The sequence below is a fragment of the Chroicocephalus ridibundus genome, chromosome 6, assembly GCF_963924245.1.
Source record: "Chroicocephalus ridibundus chromosome 6, bChrRid1.1, whole genome shotgun sequence".
Lineage (NCBI taxonomy): Eukaryota > Metazoa > Chordata > Aves > Charadriiformes > Laridae > Chroicocephalus > Chroicocephalus ridibundus.
This window is the reverse complement of record NC_086289.1, coordinates 59097647-59110957: the sequence shown is the minus strand read 5'-3', so window position 1 is coordinate 59110957 and position 13311 is coordinate 59097647. Positions and strand designations below refer to the sequence as shown.

At 51.6% G+C, this 13311-nt stretch overlaps 1 protein-coding gene across 1 annotated transcript; it reads right to left on the bottom strand.

Moving 5' to 3' along the window:
* Positions 1–5272: 5272 nt before the first annotated feature.
* Positions 5273–8120, bottom strand: LOC134517897 (sentrin-specific protease 2-like). Its single transcript, XM_063339893.1, has 6 exons — positions 7992–8120; positions 7377–7580; positions 7178–7257; positions 6704–6788; positions 5905–6000; positions 5273–5464 (listed from the first exon to the last, which is right to left on the bottom strand). Exons 1-6 carry the CDS (start codon positions 8118–8120, stop codon positions 5402–5404), a joined length of 657 nt encoding a protein of 218 aa, XP_063195963.1. The 3' UTR covers positions 5273–5401.
* Between the last annotated feature and the right edge of the window lie 5191 nt (positions 8121–13311).

The following is a 13311-nucleotide window of genomic DNA, read 5'->3' as shown; positions in this document are numbered from 1 at the left end:
TGCTTTGCTGCTGAAATAGCAAGTCCCATTACTTGCGAAAGCACCTGGTATTTCTTCTCCATCCCCAATGCTGACACTAGGACTCGTGGCTCCACAGTCCAGTCAAGCCTGCAAAGCAATGCAGCTGGAAACGCAATCGGGGAAAAAAAAATAAATGAGCTGATTTAATTCCCAGATCCGACTGTCTGTCCAAACACTAGTATAAGGGAGAAAGCAGAACACGTTTTCAGGAGCACAATTCTTGTTGGCAGCGTGGACTTGGAGCAGCTCAACAGACAGTCGGAAAGTCATATCCTAGATTCTTTATCCAAACGCTGCTGCTACACTGCAGAGACTTGAGCGCTTCCCGCTTTAAAAAGTAGAAAAGCCATTGACTCGGTAAAATAGAAGCCTTAAGTAAGCCAAAAATGTCATAAATAACACTAGCAAGAGCATTAGAAAAGCCGCTCCCTGATCTAGGCTGAAATAGCAGGTTGTAGCTCTGTGCTCTTCTCTCTTAATTTTACAAATGCCTACATTGCGTACAACTTGCCTATTTATGACTCACAAAAGTTCAGACATCACTCATTTTAAGCCTTGCTGAAGACTGTCTGCACGGGATTTTATTATTTTTTGTTTGAAATCAAAGTATAGGAAAGGGAAGAATAGGGAAGCAGGAAGAACAGAAGAGCAGAGACTAGGGGAGCAGGTGGGATAGCAATTGCTGTCCTGTCGTACCCTGCACAATTCTGTTTCAAAAAGACTTTGCTCGAAAGGTCTTCGTGTTTCCACTCCTGATTGGAAATACAGCGCAGGTTATCCTGCCAAACTTTTACTAAAGTTCGGCTGCCGTCTTGAACTGGTTTTCAGTTGACTTGCACAACAGCAACTACATCAACTTGTTAATAAAAAAACTAACAGAGAGAATCACAGAATCATAGAATCGCTGAGGTTGGAAGGGACTTTTAAGATCACCAAGTCCAACCATTAACCTACCCTGACAAAAAAACCGCTTCTAAGCCATGTCCCTAAGTACGACATCTACCCATTTTTCTAAACACCTCCAGGGATGGTGACTCCACCACCTCCCTGGGCAGCCTATTCCAATGCTTAATAACCCTTTCAGTGAAAAAATGCTTCCTCATATCCAATGTAAACCTCCCCTGACATAACTTGAACCCGTTTCCTCTTGTCCTATCGCTTGTCACCAGGGAGAAGAGGTCAGCCCCCATCTCTCTACAACCTCCTTTCAGGTAGTTGTAGAGGGCGGTAAGGTCTCCCCTCAGCCTCCTCTTCTCCAGGCTAAACAACCCCAGCTCCCTCAGTCGTTCCTCATAAGGTTTGTCCTCCAGACCCCTCACCAGCTTTGGAGCCCTTCTCTGGACACGCTCCAACACCTCAATGTCCTTCTTGGAGTGAGGGGCCCAAAACTGAACGCAGTACTTGAGGTGGAGCCTCACCAGTGCCGAGTACAGGGGGACGATCACTTCCCTAGTCTGGCTCACGACACTATTCCTGATACAGGCTAGGAGGCTGTTGGCCTTCTTGGCCACCTGGGCACGCTGCTGGCTCATATTCAGCTGGCTGTCCACCAACACCCCCAGGGCCTTTTCTGCCAGGCAGCTTTCGAGCCACTCCGCCCCAATCTTGTAGCGCTGCATGGGGTGGTTGTGACCCAAGTGCAGGACCCAGCCCTTGGCCTTGTTGAACCTCATACCACTGACCTCAGCCCATCGGTCCAGCCTGTCCAGATCCCTCTGCAGAGCCAACCTTCCCTCAAGCAGATCAACACGCCCGCCCAGTTTACTGTCACCTGCGAACTTACTGAGGGTGCATTCGATCCCCTCCTCCAGGTCATTGTAAAGATATTAAAGAGAACTGGCCCCAGGACCGAGCCCTGGGGGACGCCACTTGTGACCGGACACCAACTGGATTTAACTCCATCTACCACCACGCTCTGGGCACGGCCATCCAACCAGTTTTTTACCCAGCAAAGAGTACACCTGTCCAGGCCACGAGCAGCCAGTTTCTCCAGGAGAATGCTGTGGGAAACGGTGTCAAAAGCTGTGCAAAAATCCAGGTAGAGAACATCCACAGCCTTTCCCTCATCCACTAAGTGGGTCACCTTCACAAACCCATGCTGACTGGGCCTGGTCACCCTGTTCTCCTGCACGTGCCGTGTAATGGCACTGAGGAGGATCTGTTCCATGACCTTCCCAGGCACCGAGGTCAGACTGACTGGCCTGTAGTTCCCCGGATCCTCCTTCCGGCCCTTCTTGTGGATGGCTGTCACATTTGCCAACCTCCAGTCAGCTGGGACCTCCCCGGTTGTCCAGGACTGCTCATAAATGATGCAAAGTGGCCTGGCGAGCACTTCCGCCAGCTCCTTCAGTACCTTTGGGTGGATCCCATCCAGCCCCACAGATTTGTGCACCTCCAGGCGCTGAAGCAGGTCCCTCACCATTTCCCTTTGGATTACAGGGGCTTCATTCTGCTCCCCATCCCTGTCTTCTAGCTCAGGGGTCTGGGTACTCAGGGCACAACTGGTCCTACTGCTGAAGACTGGGGCAAAGACGGCAGTAAGTACCTCAGCCTTTTCCTCATCCTTGGTCACTATGTTACCGGCCCCATCTACTAGAGGACAGGGATTGTCCTTAGTCCTCTTTTTATTGCTAATATATTTATAGAAACTTTTTTGGTTGTCCTTGACAACAGAAGCCAGGTTTAGTTCCAGCTGGGCTTTGGCCCTCCTGATTTTTTCCCTACATAGCTTCACTACCTCTTTGTAGTCCTCTTGAGTGGCCTGCCCTTCCTTCCAAAGGCCATAGATCCTCTTTTTTTCCCTAAGTTGCAACACTAGCTCCCTGTTTAGCCAGGCCGGTCTTTTTCCCCGACAGCTTGTCTTCCGGCACATGGGGACAGCCTGCTCCTGCGCCTCTAAGACTTCCTTCTGGAAAACCATCCAGGCTTCCTGGGCTCCTTTGCCCTGGAGGACTGCCTCCCAGGGGACTTTGTCAACCAGTCACTAACGAACCAGTCACTCCACGGCCTTCCTGTGAGCAAGGACCACCTCACGGGGCAGCCGGCAGCGTCACAACTGTGCGAAGAAGCCCCATGAGGAGTGTGTGTCCCCCCTGCCCCGCCGAGGGCGGCAGGGCATTACTCACACCGCACACGCGCTCGCCCATCAGCACGCAAAAGAGCAAGCTCGTCATCTCCAAAAGGCCATTTCCTAAGGAGAAGCGAGGCCCAGCTCCCACCCAACTGCTCACCCAGAGCACAGTGTTAACAGGCTGTTGCTCCCCAGGGGCTGCTCTCAGGGAACCGCCTCGGGGCACAAGGACACGAGCCCCGGCTGAAGGGCCAGAGCCATGGGTCAGGGGGGACGGCGGCTGCTACGCGTACAATTTCCCCACCCCCTCATACACAGAGGCTTTCAGCAGCCACCAGCGCTGCCAAGCGACCAGCAGCAGGTGTCCCCCGACGGGGTTTACTCCACACAAGTCCTTGGCGGGTCGCGGAGAGGACAGAGAAGGCACCAGGTAAGGTGTTCACAGCAGCATCACCCTGCTCCTTCCATCACACCCCCGAGCCCCCTCTGCTTAACAGGGGGGGCCCAGGAGGACCTGGGCAGTGTCCTTACCCCACTCGCCCCTCTGCAGGGCTTGTTTGCTGGTTCATTGGGCTTTTTCCCCCAGATTCTGCTTTTGTACTCAGCAGAGCACAGGGTCAGCCTCAAAACTGCAGCCCCCAGACAGCGAGAACCCAAGGGAAGGGGAAAGGACACTTCAAGCATTCATCTACTGCGTCCCAGCGGTAATAAACAGCTAAAATCTTCCACGTCCTCCGGGAGCCCGGGAAGATGAAGTATCTCATGGAGGGACAAGCCGCGACACATTGCCTTTGCAATAGTTCTTCCTTTGGAGAACCTCCTCTGATTTGGGGACGGATTAAGCTCATCACTTTGAAAGCAGAGAGCGATGTGGCTGCTGACCCGCACCACAGCCAAACCACCGCGTCAGCCGGCCCAGGAGAGCAGACCTTCAGGCGAGGAGCAGCACCGTGAAGGCTGATCCCACCCACGGCGACAGAGGGCATGGCCCCAAAATCACCAGCTTTCCCCCCGAAGACGAGGAGAGGAGAGACCGCATCAGCGGGCAGGAATCACCTCACATGATGGTAACTGCCATTACAGAAACACCACCACACGGTCATTTGTACAAGCGTTCCAACACGGGGCTTCCAAACCACCTCTTGGGCAATTTTTCCTCTGCGATGGTCAAGGAAAGACCTGAAATCCCACTCCAGCTCTGGAGCGTAAACTATGGGGGGGGCGGGTAAAAATGAAAGAAAGGGGGAAACGCCATGTTTAAACTGATCTAGCTGGGTCTGAGCGTAACAGAGCGAGGATCGACACAAGCTCTTCACTGGGCAGACGCCTGGAGGCAGCGCCTGCGGCAGAGCAGCAATAATCTCCTACTTGGCTGTTCCTGGGATTCTCGCTGCTGAACAACGTCCTGGTTGTCCCTTCAGCATTTTGGGACAATCGCTTGGAGGTTCTGGTGCTCTGATACCCAGCCTGGCCAGAGTCTTCTTCCTCCATAGACTGTCAGTGAGCTAAAACCCACATTGATACGTCAACCTTATTTTCAATGACAAAAAAAAATAAACCACTCTCCTTACCAGATCAAGTTTCATTCCAGTAAGGCTCTTTAAATAATTTAAATATATATTTAAACAAAAATAAATAAATACTTCTCTTTTCACATTATAAAACTCCCTGGAGACAGAAAAAAACCAAACCAACCCCAACCACAGGGGGTTCTCTCGCAAATCAAAAGATGGTAAATGCTTTCTTCTGATGGTCATCACAAATCCAGCTGCAGGAATCAAGTAGATGGTAGATTATTCCAGAAACAGAAGAAAACTCTCTTTGAGGAAACAGTAGTTCAGCACCTTCTTGTTGGGATGAGAAGTTCAGCTCACACAACTGTTGCCACCACCAGATGAGTCCCATTTGTCCATAACGTGACCACGTGTGCTGTGAGAGAAGTTCAGCTCATGCAACTGTTGCCACCACCAGATGAGTCCCATTCGTCCATAAGGTGGCCACGTGCGCTGCGAGGTGTGAGCAGCCCTCTCTGCGATGGAAGTTCACAGCATTTGTTCTTAAGCTTTCCCTTGCCCAGGTGACACCAACCTTTCCAGCTTGCACTTAAGGTGTGTTAGCTAATTTCAAGGAGAGTTACTGTCTCCAAAATAGGGGCAGGTGGGGTGGGTGGGGGGGAATAACAATCTTAACCACTACTTCTTAACCTACAGAGAAAAATTTCTAACAACAACAACAAAGTATTAAAAAAGTAACTAGAAAAAGAGTTGGTCACCCAAAGGTGACCCCAGGGTTACTCCTGTAGTGCAGGTGTCACAGCAGCTCTTGATGGAGTATTTCCCACACCATCTTCTTACGGAAGTAAGGCATGTGGCTCTGAAAAGAAAAGAAAATCCATGAAATGCACCTCATGGCAGAAAGAGACACAAAATACGCAGAAACACCCAGTTACTTCCTTAATATACACTTCCTTTTAAGAACTGTCATCACTTGCCCTTCAGGTACAGCCTGGCTTTCACCCGCACAGCTCCTAAGAGGGTGACATGCCACCAAACCCAGATCTCCTTGACCACACAACAGCTCACAAGCACTTTCACAGAAGAGCACTGCCTTGGAAAAGAACCAGTGTCTGCATTGGTCAAAGGCTGAGACCCATTTCTCCCAAAGATCCCAAGGCCAGATCTCACAAACCCCCTGGCTGCAGTACCTCGCCCAAGAGGAATCTCACTGGGAGCAGACACCTCAGCCGCTGCGTATCTTCCCTGGCTCTTGTCTCTGTGCGAAAGGGGCTGGAGCTGTTTAGAACCTTCACTCACCTGTGTAAAGGTCATCGGTCTGTCTCTCGAGATGTAATCTGCGTATTTGCAGGTGAAAACGCCGCAGTCGCTTCCATTCGATTGCTGAGGGATTTCCTAACGAATGCAAAGAAGATGGAGAATTTGCCTCTATCTTCAAGGAAAAGCAACTTGGAAGCAGCACCCATTACCAAAAATACCCTAACCAGACACTCCTGAACTTGCACCATCCCCAGTAACCGCTCCCCAACACAAGGAACAGACCCCAGGAACTGCACATCATCCCTCCCCTCGGCTTCCTACGCTCGGATGTTACAAGCCAAATTCCTGGCAGGCTGATAAGGGACAGCAGGCTTCCTCCCTGCAAGGTGTCTGGAGGTTTCTACAGTGTCTTTCTGAAGTGACACGCCTTAAACTGAATCTTTAGGTGCTGCTTTTCACTATTAACTTGTTGAGAAACATCAGCCCAACCCCTTGCTTTGTCACGTGCCAGGATCTGGGCTGCAAACAAGCAGCCCACGTTCTCTGACAACTGCTAAAGAGACTTGAAATTTGACTTGTGAAATGGGGGCAAAGCCAAATTCACCTTCACGTGGCAGAGCAATTAAAAAAAACCCAAGAAAGTATTCAGCCAGCAAGGAGAGGCACTGCGCAAAGATTTCATCCCAGCATGGTTTCCTGGTCCACTTGCAGCCCCATGTGGGACCAGAAGAAGATGCTTATGGCTGTTCTCTAAAGTCCTGGCCTTATGAGAAAGCGTTAAGAGCTTCGTGACAAGGAGTTCTAGTTCACATTTCAAGTGCAAGCAGTGCTCACTCACATGTGGCTCCATGCTGTGAACAGTCCACTCTGAAACATTCAGGTTCACGTGTCTTTTTTCACAGCTTTCTTCTTGCAGGTATTTGCTGGTTAAAACAAAAGAAAAAAATCACTCTTCATCGCTGTAATTCAGGCCAAGAAAAAAAGAGCTGCTGAAAGATCTCAGGAAGATGAGTGGCAGGAGGGTTTTATTGATCACTAACAAGGTTGGTGCCCGTGTGCCACGGGGCTACCATGTCTTTGTCTGTGCTATAGGGGGAAAGTGGCAGAACCCAGGCATCCAAGACGCTGGGTGGAGGGGACGACGTGAGACCAGGGAAGGAGTCACTGTCAGACAACTCGCAGCAAGCGAATCCAAGATTTCTCGTTTGTTATCTACAAGACATGTGGAAACTTGCAGCCCTGTCACAGGGGCAAAATCCCAAACCCTTCTCCTCATTCACAACACAAAAGCACTGACTGAGCAGTTACTTACAGCAAAGTCTCACAAATCTTGTCCCCTCCTTCTCCCAGGGAGTCGTAGTATTTGATGGTCTTCTTTCTGGTGTCTATGACCTGTTATTCAAAGGTGACTGTTAGACAAAGTACCACCTTGTGCTGCACAAACCTACATGACTTTTCTTCCCAGCTTTTTCTCCCCACCCAACTCTAAATAACAAGCCCGTTTGACTCACCGCTAATGTCCAGTGCAAACGCAAGTTAATGGGCACTAAGATGATGTCCTTGTTGAAGAGATCCACACGCCTCGTCCATCTTCCCACGGCTTTGTAGCCCCCAGAAGCAAGTTTTTCATAAAAGAACGAACTAAAAGCATGGACTGATGGATATCCCTCCTTCTTACTTCTTTCCGTCACAAGACCCATGTAGAAATTGATGACCTGTACCATAAAGAGTAAGCTTGAGATGTAAAACAAGACAGTAGCTTACCAAATGAAAAGCACAGCAACATCTCTTTTCTGGCCACCCTGAAGTACGCAGCTGAGAGAACTCCAGCCTCAGCTGCCAGCTTTTGTTGTGAGAATTTCCCACTTGGTGACATCTGCAGTTTGATAAAAACACCTGCCACCCACTCCAAGAACCTACACTAACTCCTGGAAGCGGCACAATACAAGTAAAGGAACTGCCAGAAGCACCGGACCCTTCAGTACCTAAAATAAGAACCGTACAGAGATTTCTAGGCTCTGCAGTGCAGGTCATCAAATAACTTTGCAAAGACTTGTGTACACGCTGAAGGGGTATTTTGAAATAAACGCTCCATTAGAAAATCCCTGTGCTGCAGCTACTTTTACCTCATCATTTAGCCAGCAAAGCTTCCTTAGGGTGTGGATGTCCTGGCGCGTGACCCTTAGTTTGAAGGCACTGCTCATGATCTCCTCTGGCTCACCTTTGCCTAATGCGGCAACGACCTCTCTCTCCATGGCCTGAAATGGACAATTAAATGGGGAAGGACTTGTGAAACAGAGCGTTGAGCATGCCAACCTGTGGGCAGCTTTCAACTCAAACACGGCCTGGAAATGAAGCTCAGGTGACAGAGCAACTGCCTTTGCCGGCTTTCGGCTAGGTTAGCAATCGCCCTTTTTGGTTGGTTGGTTGGTTTCAGCATCCTGACTTGGAACTTCAGGGCCCAGGTTTGCCTCAATTTGTTTTCACCAAGGAAGCTGAGATAAAACGCAGGGACGAGCAAACACACAGCAAACGCCTTTCCCATGCGATGCTGCAGCCCTCGCAACGCTGAGGTTTAAGGCAACCGCAGCAGGCATTCTCCATGCCAAGGCACCTAATTCAGGAGCCTGAAAGAATGGGAAGGTGGGGGAACTTCAAGGGAGCTGAAGTACCAGCAAAGGGGGAAACCGAGGCAGCTACACTGCAGTCAGGCAATCGGGAGTCCAGGCTGTGCATGCAACTGGTTGTCATTTGGACGTTTCCATCCAAGTCTGCTTAGGGAACGCAAATAAACCACTGGGTCTGTTAGTATAAAATACTCTGAACTGCCAGAGCATCTTCTTCTGGGTTGAACGTGGGCTAGCAGGATAAGAAAAACCCCTGGTTTTCCTTGTACTGAGCATCACCCCGCAGACGTTGTAAACTCTGGACTTGCTAGCCCTTTCCAAGTCAATCCTCAAGAGGCAAAAAAGGGGGCGCTCAATTAGACTGCAACTCCCAAGAATAAGAGCAGCCAACATTCAGACAAGCAGGGGAACCTCAACTCCCACTCCCTGTTGCATAGCGTAACTAAGTGAACTCCTGTCACCACTGCTACACGCAGTGCAACCGTGCCCAGAGCGCATCCGCGGCTCGGTGACATCCCGAGGACGTACGCAAGATGCTCAGGTCCCCCACAAGCAAGGCAACACCACGGAGCAGTAAAAGCTTCTATTTCAAGTTCTATCTTCATGCTAGGACAGGTTGAGAGGCAGATACCATATAACTGTAGGAATCAGGTCAGCACTGCTCTGGGAGACTGCTGTTAAACCTGGACTCATTTTTGTCCGAGTAGCAGAAGACTCACCAACCCTTAGGTTAGAGCACAACTCAAGGAGTGTGTGGAGCCTAAGATGCTTAAATCCTTTCAATCCTTCAAAAAAGCTTTAGTGCTGACCTTTGCACTGGGAAGTCACAGCTGCAGACACTCCCTAACAGCTTAAATGCAAGTTCTTCAGATTTCAAAAAGCCTGAAGAACCACCTGTAACAAATGGAGTTCCTTGCAGCAGTTTCACAGCCTTCAGTTTTGTCTAACAGCCTGTCAGCTATGGTACCTCTGTGAGTGGAGTAAAGCCTTCTGCTCTTTTCTGCAGCCTTGGTGGTTTCTTTTCTTCCACCTCACAGGCAGGTGACTTTTTGGCCTCACCAGGTCCATCCTGTTGCAGATTATCTTCTGCTGGTGGGGAGCCCCTGCGAGGAGAGGGAGAAAGAGAGAGAGCAGTGAGCTGTGGACCTGTACTGTCCCACGGAATTCTCAAGAATTCACCTTCTGGACAAGAAATGCTTTTTCAAGGCTCCTGCTGACTACAGCCTCAGTTGCACCCCTGTGACAACATCGTCTCCGCTTCCAGCACGGTTCTTTCGGAGCAGCGAGACTGGCATAGAAGGAAGCGCTGGAGGCTTTGTAAATTCCTTCCCACCTCCCTGTGCAAGACTCCTTTGGTTTCTCTTGATCAGTTTCATTATTTGGAAAACAGGGAAGCAACCAGCACTTCCTCTGTCAAGTGCTCTGGGATCTACTGGGGATAAATGCTGCGTGCTAGGGCTTATACTGCAAGGTATAACATGAACACCCGCAACTCTACCTGCAGCCACGTACAGTTAGCTTACGGGAACTAAGACCAGCACAGGGAACTAAAAATGGGACACCTACAGGATATTTACTTGCCTCCTATAGGCTAGTCAAGAGAGTGACTGTCCCCATTTGGAGAGGATTACCAGTAAAACCACCCAGACTCTGAAGAGCAAACACACAGACAGTAAAGTTGTCCATATAAACGTGCCTTCCTCAAAACCAAGGACTTGCCTTGTCACCAAAGACAAGGGCAGGGAGACCTTTTCCAGGAGGGAGACCTACAACAGACTCTCACAGTATTCTCCACTTTCAGTCCAGCGTGGTAAGAGCCGGTATCACAAGCTTCATCAAATGACTTCCCTTGGTAGTTAAATCCACAAAAAAAGGCAAGAAAATGTTCCTTTCACTGGAACCCATCCTACCCTCTCAGTTCCTTTCTTTCCTTCTCTCCCCTCGAGCTCAGGTGAACCACGGACAATCCCAGCACACAACAGTGCCGCACGGCTAAAGAGAGCGCTAGGCTTTAAAGCGGGGAGAAGAACAGGCACGGAAAGAGACACGCGCACAGAGCCAAAAGAAACAAGAACCGTGATGAAAAGAGACTCTACCTGGTCACAACATCGCCCTGAGATGGCTCTGGGCAGCAAACATCCACCCATGTGATACCTGCACAGAAAAGCAGCAGTATTAGAAAAATACGTCAACTTGCAATTTTGCTTTTCAAGTAAAAACAAGCACAGAAGCCAGAGTTCTCTCAGGCAGACGAAGCCTCAGAAAAACCAGGCACATTCAAGACTTCTGTACCGTGCAATACCTGTCCTCCTCTTTTTTGCCTCAGACTCGGCACGATCGTCCGCGGGCGCACAAGTGCTGAGGAAAGAACACACAGAACCGCGGCTTGAAACTTCCTTCAGCTTCTACCAGGCTGACTTCCCTTCACAGGGCCCAAACTTCCAAAGGTACTTTCCAGAGCCCAAAGGTTGCCCCCTCCGGCCAAAGGCCCGCGGGCGGCGCGGGGCGGCGGGCGGCGGCGAGGAGGGCGCCGAGGGCCCCCAGCAGCCATCGGGACACACCCCCCGCGCCGGAAATGCGCCCGGCGCCGCCTCCCTATTGGCTGCCGGGGAGCGCCGCCCCGCCCCTGCGAAACGGAGGGGAGGGACGGGCAGGCGGCGGGGCGCGCGCATGCGCGGCGCCGCCTGAGGGAGGCGGGAGCGGCCGCCCAGCCCTCCGCCGCCTCCTCCCCGCTGGGGCCGGGCCTGTGCCGGCCCGCCCCCGGCCAGGCGGGGAGCTTTCCCTCCCAGAAAGCCCCGAGCCGAGCCCTGGATGGATGTGGAGGGCGACAGGCCCGGCTCCCTTTAGGGAGAGGCCCCGCAGAGCCCGGAGGGGCGGCCGTCAGGGGCCCAACCGAGGCCGGAGGGACCTCGCGGGGGCCCCGTCGGAGGCCGGAGGATCCCCACGGAGGACCCAGAGGCTGGAGAAGCCGTTCCGCCTCCCGCAGGACGGGGGCGGGCCACAGCGCCCGGCGACACGGGCTCTTGCGCGCCCGCTACTGCCTCCTGTGCTCTGCGGCGGTGAGGGAATGGCATTGCCGGGCTTACCCAGCCCTGGCCTCACGGCCCAAGCGGCGCTTTGTGCCGCTCCGCTGGGGAGCTGCAGGCGCTGCGTGCGGTTCCGCCATGGCTCCGCTGCAACTAGGGACGCGGACGCTGCGTTCGACCCTGGTGACAACTGTGATGTAGCGGCGGCCAAGGGCCCGCTGCAGGGAGCCCGGCTAAAGCGGCCGCTGTGGGGCTGGCGAGTGCTGGGCTGGCTCCTGGTGGCCTTGGCTGGCTCTCGGGGGCCATTCTAGGAAAGGGGGAAGGATGTTCTTTTGGGGAAGGGCTCTTCCCTGCTCCCAAGGCAGATGTGGCCCACGTGAGACTCGTACAGCTGCCCTGTGCCACAGGGTGATGCTGAGGCTTCTCTCCTGCCTTGGGACCCCCTACCCTGGGCACAGGTGTGGAGCCAGCCCTGGGGCTGCAGGATTCCTCTGCCAGGCATGTCCCCCCAGCCGCAGTTTCTTCCACCCTGCAGCATAACCCACCGCAGGACAATGCTCAGAAAAAGATGAGAAATCTTCTCTGGGAACTGTGGTGGTTATTCTAAAGCAGCTCCTCTGTGCTTCCTGGTAACACCACTTCCTTGTCCACACCAGGACAGGGGTTTGAATGCTGTTAAATGATTTGAAAACACCTGCGTGAATGGCTTTGTGTGTGCCAGAAAAGTACCTGACAGTGGCAGCAGGGTCAGTGTGACTGCGGTGCCCGTCCAAAGGTTTTGTCCCAGTCGGATTCCTTTGTGCGTGGTGTTTGGTGTGGAGCCTGTTGTGATCTCTAGACGTCAATAACCAAACACATCAAGAAGTTACCATTTCATTAAATTAATGCCACCAGACTGAGGGTCTTTCTTTTTAGAGTGGAGTCTCTTGTTGCACCTTACACTAAATGTTTTGGGTTTTTTTCTCCTCTGTGTCCTGTATATGGCAAAAAATTCCCATTTTTCTAAAGGCAAATACAACAGCTGGATGTGCCAGAGGCTGCCTGTTGTAATTCCTGGCACGTCTTTACAGTGCAGTTTTACATCAGTTACATTTCTCAGTGCCTGTAATTGATGCAGCTGATGGTCATGACTTAATTCCTTACTGTGCCTTTGAGCTTCTTGCTCAGTCCATTGATGCGTAAGGACTCAAAATTAGGCTCTTTGGTGCACGAAAATCTGGAATCCCGTTACCAGATGTTTACATCCGCATGGATTACTGGAGTCCCATCTCCGATCCGATAGTGAATGCGGATCATTCCAGAATCTGAGCTCATTAATTGTGCGTTACCCAAAGTCTGTGCCTTTAGAGCAGCTTCAGTGTGAAAGCAGCTTCACACACCTGGGTGCTGAAGCAGCATATTTCCATTTAGTGGCATAACAAACTGAACAATTAACCTTAGGGCTGGAGGAATGCTTGGTCATTTTAGCTATACCCCTAATTTTAGGTATGGAAAGCGTAATATGCTTAATCTGGCATTTCAATCTCTTTATTTCGCATGTGTTCGGGATGATGCCGGGTGGCACAGCGCTATCCCAGACTCCAAACCAGCACTGCGACTCCCCGCAGCGCGCCTTTGCTGGGGCTTTCGCTGGCTAATCTCGGCGGTTCTTTGCCTTGGGTACCATCCCCCTGGATATGAGTCAGTTTGTCACCACAGCTGCCTTATGGCTCGTGTGTGTTTAGCCCGTCGGCACCTAAAGGCACCTCGCAGCTCGTCCCTGCTTCCCACCCCAAAACGGGCACTCCGGGAGG